General features: G+C 30.5%; 2 protein-coding genes across 8 annotated transcripts in view; both read left to right on the top strand.

Annotated features, from left to right (window-relative positions):
- Window positions 1–12,486, top strand: part of kug (FAT atypical cadherin kugelei) — a 349,347-nt gene that overhangs the window by 262,872 nt on the left and 73,989 nt on the right. For all 7 annotated transcript variants that reach the window (XM_081973260.1, XM_081973258.1, XM_081973257.1 and 4 more), the window contains exon 13: window positions 5,471–5,532. In XM_081973260.1, coding sequence (XP_081829386.1) covers window positions 5,471–5,532 — 62 coding nt within the window. The remainder of the gene's footprint in view (window positions 1–5,470; window positions 5,533–12,486) is intronic.
- On the top strand, window positions 9,299–11,316 carry LOC145724823 (uncharacterized). The gene is made up of 6 exons (XM_081973268.1): window positions 9,299–9,491; window positions 9,550–9,638; window positions 9,692–9,824; window positions 9,916–10,105; window positions 10,162–10,352; window positions 11,100–11,316. The coding sequence occupies exons 1-6, from the start codon at window positions 9,434–9,436 to the stop codon at window positions 11,192–11,194; spliced, it is 756 nt and encodes a 251-aa protein (XP_081829394.1). The 5' UTR covers window positions 9,299–9,433; the 3' UTR covers window positions 11,195–11,316.

Below are 12,486 nucleotides of genomic sequence, written 5' to 3'. Positions count from 1 at the left end.
GGTACCGGGATCCCAAAATCTCCCAGAATCCCGGGAAGTCCCGGGATTGAAAGCTCTAGTAATGACCCTTTAAACTGTTCTTAACTTGAAGGCCAAAAATTTAACAACACTTGACTTCTGTATAATAATGCCAGTTATTTTTTTATTTAAACTTGCCTAAACTCTAACCTTTTTATTTTACCTTTTTTCAGAACAATAGTTTTTTATTGTAACGTTTTTACTAATGTTGAACTTAACTATTAATGTTTATTTTAGTTTTATTAAGAGAATAACCACGGACTTTTAAAATGATCATCTAGATGTAGTCGATATCATTGAGCACGAGGTTTCTGGGCAAATGTACATTTGATTCAACTTTAAGAGGTTGACTTTACAAAAATCAGTGAGAAAAAAAGGTTTTTTTTTTCTTGAAATTGAGGACCAATTTAAACATTTTTCATTTTTTGCAATTTCTTATACAAATCTTGGTTCCTATTCAAATTTATACTGTTTCACATTACAGCCATGATATGATCCTATATTGGATGCAGTTAGAAAGAAAAATGCCATTAGTGTCATTCGTAATGACGTTACTGTTTTTGAATTGGTTTTTAATTAATTAAGAATAGTCATGGATGATCTAAAGTCAAATGTTCTATTCTCCTGTTTGCTTCAGTATTCCTCTCGTAACGTGCACCTAAAATTTAGGTTTTTTTCAAACAGAATTTTGAAATAAACCTAAATTTCCATGCTCATACGCATATGCGCCGGTCCCTACTCTACCACATCTATCTTAGACAGAAAATTGTTCAAAATCTTGTATAAAAAATTGAATAGTCTAAAACGGCCTTTATGTTTGTAGCAAATTCGAATGCATCAAAATTAAAAACGATTGCTGGCTCAACTAATATGTTTTTCAGCATTTGAGTGGTCTGATAACAAAACCGCGAATCTCCAATATTTGTTGTTGTGTGTAAAACAGTAAACACTTTTTGTAGTTTGACACTTTTGCAACAAATGTTTGATTTTAAATAGCTTTGAATAAAGGAAATTGGCTGTTTAGGTGCAAATGAAGCTTTCATAACTCTTGAAGCAAACAAAAATGTTAAATCAGTTCAAAAATGGAGATTGGTAGTTTTGCTATGACATCACTCATTTTTACTAAAAAACCATTTAGCTTCAGGTCTGATAATGATTTTTTTTAGTCATCCTGTAAAATGGGGTTTATACATTTTATTTAACACGTGACAGTTATGAGTGTCATTAGTAAATGATCTGCCACATAACTCTAATAACTGCTTATGTTACTGATTCCGCAAAGCCAAAACGTACATTGATCTGCAATCCTAGTACACATTTTATACAGGGTTGTCTAGTTTCCCTAGTAAAACCCCAGGGAACGACAGAAAGTCGAAAAAACAATAAATAGGTATAGAAATTTCAAAATTAGACACAAAAATCCCATGATAAAAAGAGAGCTAGTGCAACTCTAAAGGCTCCAGCTCAACAAAAACCGAGATAAACTTTTTGACTTATCGTATCAGTGTGACATAAACGAATGTCACGTAATACAACAGTGGGTCACGTGACGATTTCATCAGAAAGTGTACTTCAAGTACAGTAAGTTTTTTATTAGAAACCTTTTCAAGCCCTACTAAAAAAACAAAAAAATCGTGTTAAAATTAAATGAAAATTTCTTATGAAAATTTAAATTAAGTATGAAAAATGTTATCACAACTTTAAGGAATATTGCATTGAACAAGGATTATTGTAATGAAGTCTATAAAAATTGTAACTAATTTTCGTAAAATTACATCTTTTGAAGTAAAATTACGGTTTGATTGAATAACTAGTTTTTATTTTCATTAAAAATATTGTACTTTTCCTTTGTATTTTAGACAGAAAAGTGTAAATTTAGGCAAAATTTCGATTCTAACAAAATTACAACGTTATTTTATGTACCTAATATCGCAAATGTTTTTTAACTTGTAGTGATATACATAATTCTTATAAATGCATCGCCAATTTGGCCAACCCTGTATATTCTTCATCAACGAAACCTAAACATAACCATCAGCAACATCTCAATTCACAACACCTTCCTTTTTGTATCTAAACCATTGATTGTCACATAAGGGGACACAGGAATTTTATATATCACGTTTCTTGTAAATTAATTTCCATTGTGAGGTTTTGTTTTAGTTAAGAGTGATCTTAATGTGTTTTCAGTTCTAAATATTGTTCTGATGTTATATTTCGTTTGATTGTAAATTGTAAGTTTGTAAAAGGTAAAATTTGATTTTGATTTCCAGATGGTGTTGGATGTTCTAAATACCTAAAACATTTATTAATAAATGTTTCAGGATAGTCATTTTCTTTTAGAAAATTTTTAATGAACAATTTTTCTTTATCAAATGGTTCATTATTGCAAATAATTTTGGCTCTATCAACTTTTTTCAATACCTTTTTTTACCATTATTGGATGATTGGATTTGTAGTCTTTTTTGATTAGGTTCTATTGAGTTTATGTGTGTTAGAAATTGGATGAGATGATCATTACCGAATGGATATATTGAGAAATCATCATCAATATATCTCCACCAAATTGTTGCATTATAATAAAAAGTTTTATAAAAATAAAAGTTATTATTTTTTTCGACATGTTCTATAAAAATATTACTTAATATTGGAGACAATGGAGCCCATTGCCATTCCAGAATTTTGTTCATATTGGAAGAATGTTGTTTTTGCACAAATTGTTAAAAGTTCTAAAATAGTGTTACGCTTAAGCTTTTGTACGTTCCCCAAGACTTGAATCATTTTGCAATTTAGATCTAACAATTGAAAGAGTTTTGTCAACTGGAACGTTTGTGAATAAACTTACAACAATCAAAACTTACCAGAATATGATTTGGATTAATGTCGATATGTTGGAGTTTTTCAAGAAAGTGAGCAGAGTTTTTTATGTAAGAATCTGTGTTACCTACTAAAGGATTTAAAATGTTTAGCAAGAAGCGAGCTAATGAGTGAGTAGGCGAATTTATACTACTCACAATTGGCCTTAATGGCATGTTTTCTTGTTTTTCAGGCCTTGTGGCTGTTATGATGCGTTAGATTACGCCTCTCAAGATCAGAAAATTGATCTCAATGTTTTTTTAAAGTAGTGTAAATTTGTCTTTCAATTTTTTCTGTCGGGTTTTTATTTAGTTTTATGTAATTCTTCATTTAAAAGAGTCATGATTTTGTCGTGGTATGTAATAGAGTCCATTATGACTGTAGCGTTACTTTTGTCTGCTGGTAGGTAGTAAGTATTTTTATTTTTATTTTTTGAAAATAGGTAAAAGGTTTCTTCCGTGTTCAGCTGGACTTGATCAACAACCACTAGCTTTCCGTGGTAACTCAACTAAAAGTCGTTGGTTCAAGTCCAGCTGAATGCGAAATCAATTTTTTAATTAATGTCTAAAAGCCAAAAAATTCACTATTTTTATTTAGTAATAATATAATATTCTGTTCTGATATTAAATATTTAAACAACAAAAAGTAGGCTTAAAGGTCGTGTGAGTTTTGATATGTATGAACACGTTACAGTCATATGGGTGCGGTAAAAGGGACTAATTTAATTTTAATAGCAAACCAGGGGCATTTTTAACGAAACGCTCTGAATATTTAATTTGAGCAATTAAGAGTTGTGATTTATCATTCAAAACCCCCCTGGCCAGCTTTGCTAAACTCAACAGACCAACGTGAAATAATAAAACTGAGAATTATTAACCAATAGATAAAGAATGTTCTTGGTTCGGTTAATAGGTGCAATAGAAACGTCGAAATAAATCTGGTAACCCCCGCGAATAAGCCCAAATTCAAACGTGCAGTAATTAAGGACATTAGTTACGTTACCGAGCTTTTTGCCATCTGTAGTCCGCGAAATGGTACTCGTTGAAATATTATGACTTTAGGTGCATTCATTACCAGAATACGCGAAAGCGAATGACTGTCATTCATTACATAGCTTGAACGTGCCGCATTCAGTACGTCATAGCCGTACATTAATCAGGAGTGAATTTCGAACCATTGTTTCTACTTATTTACGTCAGTTTTGTTTGTCTAGCCTCATCCTATCCGATGATTAATGTATTTTTAGTAGAAAATGTAATTGGTATAAAGTATCCCAAGAGTGTATAATCTTCTCACTTCGACAATGTAAGTAAATAATAATATATTGGAAAACAAATGGTTGGAGAAGTAATTGGAATTATTATGGATTTGTATTATTTCATAAAGCAAATCAATATTTTTGGAAGGTTTTCCCATGGACCCATGGCAGACGTCAAAAATGTCATCTGTCAATCTGGAAGCCAAAGAGAGGCAACTGTTGATTATTCTGATGATCATTTAGATCATGATTATTTCTTTTTTGTCTTTTCAGGCTTCAATAATCTTAGAGATAGAGAGTTAAATAAAAGATAAACAATTTTCGATTTACTATTGGAACTCTCTGTATTAACTAGTCTAAGTAATCACTAGTCTTGCTAATGTACCTTTAGTTATTCATTACTCATTTGCGGAAAATGTGGACAAATTACAGTTTCCATGTACTACGTAAAACAAAATTCAAACCGAGTTAATGCACATTATCGTTGCAACACCTTGTGCAATTGAATAAGCTAAAATTTTATAAAAACGACCAATTATTAAGAAAACTGTGTTAAACTGTAATTCTTGCAAATTCGAAGAAAATGTTGACAGTTTTGTCACAGAAATCACGTTGTTTTTGAAGGATAATTTAGCTATGGTTTAGTAGAGAGTTTAGCATGGTTTAGTAGAGAGTGCATCACCTCAATCACTTTATAGAAAAATTTTAATTTTACAACTGGTAGTAAAGAGGCCTAATACCTCTTCTACCATATCTTCTACAATCATTGACATTTTCAGTAAAACAATACAATTTTTTTCTGAAGTTTAATAACTTCAAAAATACAAGATAATATTTAAAAGAAAGGTTGATGATGGCTTAGGAAATCCGAAACGTGATACTATTTGCCACCGAATATAAAACAAGAATAAAATATGCCATTTTTAGTTGCAGTTTGTTATTGGTCCATCAACTTTATTAGCTACGTCAATCGTGTATTCTACAGATGGACTCGGCGGACATAAACCAATTTATATGATTTAAGTAGAATAAGATAATTAGTAAGATTTTAAAGTAATTTACTAATAGTATACTACAATTCACTATGAAAATTAATGTCGTATTTTTATTTATAAAGGAAGTCCATCAAAACTAGCAGTATAATTAATAATAACAGCGACTACAATCGTAACATTTTGACTTCTCAAATTAAATTAATCTCAGTAAATTTGCATATTTTCTAGCTCTATCATTGCGCTAATTACTTTTCCGGACTTAAATTTATTTAAGCATTTTTAGCAACGAGATCACAACCGCATTCCTACTTTCAGTTTTAATTAGTGTCGTTCTTTGTTTCAGGCATTATTACGACAACTGCCCGGAAACTGGACCGTGAGTCGCTAGACGAACATATTTTAGAGGTAAGTCTGTTTTTTAGCATTTTTTTATTTTACTATTTTGTTAACATCCTTAGAGCTCTTGCAAATTTTGTTATTATACGAAAGGAAATAATTTTTGGCATTTGAACATAAATTAAAAATTAGGTAAAAATGTTGTTTTGCATTCAGCTGGACTGGAAGCAACGATTCCTACCTTTTCGTAGTGAAGGTTTTGTAGAGGCCCTTATAATTTATTTGATAGGATAACTGAAAAAAAAGACACTTTACCATTGCCACTTTTCCTTCTCTACAACGTGATAATATCAAATTTCAGTTTCGACGTTTCGGTTTATAGTTACCATCATCAACTTTGATTTTTCTTATGGACGCCATAATAGATTTTTCCATTTTTGAAATGGGCTATTTTAGTTCAAAATGGCAGTTTATTGAAAATAACGAAAATTATGTTTTAATTATGGGTCTTTTGAAAATAACAGCTCAACAATTCTCTGTTAAGTCACTTGACACTTCTTCACGTGACATCATTGACATTTTCAAACCAATGAGCATGTGACACTGTTAAATGACGTCACGGAATTCCCTCTGACTTTCTAATCAATTGGGACTTTCCTAATTTATTTGATGTGATATCTAAAAATAAATGAAATTTTACTGAGTCATTTTTTGTCTTTTTATGTCGTATCATTATCATTAATGACATAAAAAGTATCAGCTTTTGTTTTGGGAAAGCCATATTAGATAGAATTTAACTTATTTAAAATGTATTGTATTACAGTTTGTACATGATGTACATGATATCATGTCATTTGACCGATCGATGCATCTTTGAGATGTCATTTTCAAGGCGCTTTTTGCAAAAACATAATTTTCGTGATTTTTACGAAATTCCCAGACTGAACCATATCATATGGTACTCTCTCTCATCGTAATCAGAAAAATAGACTCTATTCAAATATGCAAAAATTCAATATGGCGCCCATAAGAAAAATGAAAATTGATGATGGTAACTAAAAAATGAAACGTCGATTATCGAAAATGATAATGCCTCGTTGTAAAGGAGGAAAAGTGACAGTGGTAAAATGTTTTTTGTTTTCAGTTAAATTATCAAATAAATTAATAAAAAAATAAAAACTAATTTCTAAAATTTGTTTTTTTTCGGATACTTATCTCCGGAAGAACTAAGAAATTTTAAATTTTTAAACTTCCTTGTATCTCTTCAAATAACCGAGATCCCTATGGTGAGGGTCGTGAAACAGGCACCCTGTATTTACGGACGATAAACAAATCCAGATTTATTATTATAATTGCTTTAATTTAAGTAATTGTTTCTACGATATGAAGAATATTTAACATTTTAGCATTTCCAGCAATTTGTGATTTGGAGGGTTTTGATTAAAACTCTGATGTTTCCAAAAAAAAGTTGAAAAATCAAAGATACCGTCTCTGGTATTTGCGTTTTTTTATATCTATCGTTATAGTGAAGATGTCTTGGAAATTGCGTAGAAGCATAGTTGTTAAACAGAACTTTTCATTTTCACCAAAATATAATTTTTTTACACAGTAAAGCAGTACCAATAAAAACCAATAATCTTTCACTTTAAACCTAAACCTATCAACCAAAAATGGTTACGTTACTTTATGTTATGTTAAAGTAAGTTGGGTCAGGCCATTTATTAAAAGTGTCAAGAAGTTGTGGTATTATTTTTCCGCATTCGTTCCGTCAGCTGTTTTACTATGGAGGTATTAAGTATCATCTCGCCTCTAATAAGTCTCATTAACACATTAAATAATGATAATAAAATAAAACTATTAAAAAAAAAACTACCCTGTATAGTGCCAATCGTGTATAATACATACGGTTTTTAAAATATGTCCGGTGTAACTAAGTGTTTTTTGTAAATCTTTTTCATGTTTCGTACCTTAAAATATTTATAAAACAACTGATGTTACGTACTTAATTCTATAAATTTAGCACTTTATTCATTTTTAAAATGAAAACAAAACCTTTTACGAAATTGAAATAATCCAGTGAAACTCATGGGGTCATATGCTATCAATGCATTCTTGATACTAAATCGCAACAAACATTACATGTACACAAACAAATCAGTTAACTGATTTAAAATTACCCTGCGAGTCATAGCTAAAAGTAAACTTAATACTAATCTTTTGCGATGTTTTCCTCAATGTTATTTTATTGACATGTACATAAGTCATTAATTATTATTTTTGATAAGAAAATGCTGTGGTAGGCTATGTTGAGTCCTACAACATGAACGTTATCGACAATATTATTATCTAATAATAATAATAATAAATTACAGTTTGAATAAGTTACACAAGAAGTGTTTCATACGAGATTTTTTTGTATCTCTAAAAATGCAAAAAAGGAAAAAAATGTTTGTTACTACAAGAAATTTACTAGATATTATTTGCAGCTTTCTAAATCTGCAACCAAAATCAAATATGTCAAATAAGTTTCAAATTTCTAATGAAAAGGTACAGCAAAAATACCACAAAAACTTAATTTCTTGTTCTCTACAAACAATTCTGCTATCTATTCAAATAACATAGAAGTGGTCCAAAATTTGGAAAAAATGAAATATTGCAAATACTGATCAAATCGCAGAAGTTTTACACTTTTCTTGTTCTACATGGTGTTTTAAAATAAATTGCATTTTATTTTCACATTCACCAACAAAGAAAGTTTTATCAAACATTGACATGAAAACAGCAAATGGAATATTAATGATAAACTATTTTACAGTGTCTACTAATCAACTTATTGCGAAAATTTCATCATTTTTGTAGTGAATTTAACCATTTCAATAAGTTGAAATCAAAAGCGATTATGTAGTAACAATTCTTATTGTTTTTGTTTTTTTGATTTATAGCTTTCCAGGTAACATTAGAGTTATGTTTCAGTTAAACGGTTTTTCGGCTAACTGTCAATAATTGTAATTAAACATGCCATGTGTGACTTTTTGTGCCAACTAAATTGTTTAAATACCTGCATGTGCAAATAATAAGCGTATAAAAAAGGTAAAAAATAATTTTTCTACTCCTACAGGGATATTGGTTCCTTAACAATTTAGAGAACGGATAAGTAGGCGATTGCCAACGGTTGAACGAATACAGAATCCTAGACTTTCCGCAACTGTGCGATATGAAATAGACCAATCACAGGCAATTTTCAGCGTGCGTAATGAAACAGACCAATTACAGACAATCTTCAGCGTGCCTAATGAAATAGACCAATAACAGCTAATCTTGAACGTAAACAAAATAATTCTTCTGGTTGTCATCCTCACTGACAGTTGGCATGAAAACATTGCATTTTGGCTTATGTTTTGAGGCAATGAAAAAGCCGTTCAAGTTCAGTCATTAAAGAATAAAAACATCTACTTTATTATATGATAAAGCAAATGATACCAAGTGTTACCATAATTACAATACAGTAAACCATATCTACAATTTACAATGATTCAAATCCATTGAACACCTCAACCTAAAAGACGAAGTGATAATGTAAACACAGAAACGTTTCAAACATTGAGTGTTTATTTGTGTGAAATTTGCTAAGTAATTCCAATTAGTCGTAGAAAAAATAGCCTGCAAAACTCGGGCAAATTGTCTATATCGCCCTCGTCCTCGTGCGATAAGGATATCTTATTCACCCTTGTTGTGTAATATGCTATTAAATGACCCGTTTGATCAAATTATGCTGCTTCCAGGAAATTGAAATATTTTATTATTTTTAACTATCAGTCATAGTTATCGATACGGAGATGCAGACTTGCCGTTAAAGGCTGAGGTCACATTTAATCTATTTGCTTCGAGTATTCCGTGTCAGTGTTGTGTACATTTAGTGGACCAACGTTAAAGGCTTAATAATATAATTTTACTGTGTTAACATAATAAAATGCCTATTAATCACATTGGTATTTTGTTCTTTATATTCTCACAATGTTTTAATTTAGGTAAGTAAAACAGCCACTTGATCATAATGGTCTATTTCTACTTGTTTTCCATATTTAGGACTTTCGACTCTTGAAGTAAAGGAGTACAAATATAATTTTCAAAATAAGCCAGAGAATATTCCTCATTATACGATATCCAAAGAAAAGGTACGTGTAGTTTTTTGTTTCGAAATAAGTACCAATTTTATACGTGATTTTAGCTAACGTGGAAAGATGCTAGTATAGCCTGTAAGAAAAAAGGGTTGTCTTTAGCTTATGTGAACAGTTTCCGTGAATATATAAATTTCACTAATGTTCTTTATGAAATTAAAAAGAATCAATCAGAACAATTTTGTGAGTATATATTTTTTTGCTTATAATGTTTCACAGCTTGCTAGGTTATAGCCAGGTGACTATAATTAATACATAGAACGCCATTTTTTAGCCGATTTGTGGATTGGCGGTCATAAGGATCCCAACAGACCAGAGTATTTATGGGAAAATGGAAAATATGTTGAATTTTATGGCTGGTTGATGTCTCATCCACGGTGGGAGTCTAGTTCTGGAGATTGCTTGGAATTGAAATATTTTATTAGATTCGGCTGGGATATTGCAGACTGTCAAAAGTTAAACAAGTAATATATTACACTAAGCTCTATTTCTGATTTGTGTTCATTCTGGCAATCTATAGATATATGTGTGTTGGTGAGCCACATGAGGAGGTGATGAAGACAGATTATCCAGATCAGTACCAACGACCGAACGTTGAAACTCATGAAGGTGGTCAGAATAGAAATAAATTAAAAGTTACAACGGAAGCTTTAACTACAACTTCCACCAGTTCACCGGAATATTATGTTTATGGTGGTGATGACACAGATGGTATACGTATTTTATTAAACATTTTAACTTTACAGTGTGTTTTTGAAAAGTACGCAAATGCTCAGGTTAAGGACGAAATTGTAAACAGTTCAAAGGTAACCTCTGAAAAGTCTCATATTTTCCGGTTTTAGAAGCAAGATTGTTTGAATTCTCAAAACAAATCTAACGAAGATACCTAGATATTTTGAAAGTCGCTCTGAAGCGCAAAATGAGCATTTTATGGTCACTTGACTAAAATCTAATTTTAGACTTCGATTGTCGGTCATAAATTGGCTTCAGAATAATTAACGTCATTCTATGAATAATCAGGTAGTAATATAACCTAATTTTTAGAATTTGATTTTTTGATTTTAGTTACGTGGTTTTGCAGGTACAGTTCTATGTTTAAAGTGAACATCAAAATTTATTTATAAAAATAGTCACGTAACTAATAATTTTATTTTAAGTTCAAGAGTGATCCCGTAATTTTGAGAACTTGAGAGCTTGAAAGCAGTAATGTAAATGTGGTCATTTTAAATTTGAAAACTATCATGAGACATTAATATCTGACATCTGCCGTATGACAGTTTGAGCCAGAATTTCAAATATCCAATTTTGTCGAGGTAGTTGACAAACACTATTTACAAATATGAGCAATGCTTTTTGTAACTCTTTGAATAAACCTACTTACTCTTATTCCTTATTGTAACTACCTGTACAGTTTTTCCAAGAAATATTTTCAAAAAATACTAACGAATTTAATTTTAGTAATGACGTATCCCTCATGGCAACCAGTACGAGATGATCTCATGTACGATTACGACTACAACGACTACGGCGAAAATACGATAATAACGGTATGATAATAACGGTAACGTACTATAAAATATTATGAAGAATCAAATAAACTATTTTATGTTTTAAAAAAATGCCCTGAAACATTGTGAACCTGATAGAACAAATACACTCCAATATTAGTTACAAATCTTGTTTTTTATCATCCTACCTGTTTAGAACGTGCTTTAAAAATCATATTGCGGTCATACACGATTTATGTTGCAAAACATGTTTTACTCGCCGCGCCGTGTAGACAAAAAACTTGAGTTTTCAGCATGTTGTGTGTAGAATTTGACTTTAACAATTGACAGAGTAATATTTATATGTGAGGTAGAACTTTCTATACAGGGTGATTCCAAAGTTGGGGCTTTCCTTTCACCTACGAGTAGGGCTTCAAAAAATAATTTTTTTTTTCCTTAGACGCTTTTTCGAAATATGAACAATAACGAAAATACAGGGTGTCAAAGTTTTACTGAAAAAAAAACAAAATAAAAAATAACATAAATTTAATTTTAACTAACTACAGGTTATTCCGTATCAACAGACATAAACAAAAACAAAAGATTTCAGGCGCCTTTGAACTAAGTTTTAATAATTTGACATCTTAAATTAAAACAGCATTTAATTTTAGGCACGAATTAAGACGGTTTTTATTTTTTTTACTGGGAAACGGTGCGTCGTATCAAAAAATAATAAAAGGGGTTTTATTTTTAGAATTGAACAAGGAATTCAATAATAAATTTTATGTTGAAAAAAAACCAGTAGGGTAATATTTTTTTTCAAAAATGTTTTAAAAAAATTGTACGCGCGCCACTGGTAAACGCAAGAAAATTGTTGTTTCTTGGAAAATTTATTTTCCACGTAGCTACTGACACCTACAAAATTTTGTTTAATTACTTCTAGTAGTTTGGCCAAAATCATTAAATTTTTATTTTTTCAGTTTGACACCCTGTATCTTCGTTATTGTTCATATTTCGAAAAAGCGTCAAAGGAAAAAAAAACTTATTTTTTGAAGCCCTATTGGCAGGTGAAAGGAAAGCACCAACTTTGGAATCACCCTGTATAAATACCTATTTATTATTGTTTTTACTGCAAAGCAAATTTTATGTTATATGTATGACAGGGTGTCCCATAAGTAATGGTAAATATTATAATTTATTGGCGTGTTTATGGGGTTAAGGTAATACGATTTAGCACAACTTACCTTAGATGATCAGTTAACAGAAATACAGTTAATCAAAATTATTTTTTTAAAATGAAATCTTTCAAATAATTTGTGATCTACTTAGAATTTCTTGTTAATATTAGGAATTGGAGG

Source organism: Ips typographus, linkage group LG2, assembly GCF_016097725.1.
Source record: "Ips typographus isolate SLU linkage group LG2, UJ_Ityp_2.0, whole genome shotgun sequence".
NCBI classification, from domain to species: Eukaryota; Metazoa; Arthropoda; class Insecta; order Coleoptera; family Curculionidae; genus Ips; species Ips typographus.
Note: the sequence above shows the minus strand (reverse complement) of the source record. Positions and strands in the feature narration are given on the sequence as shown.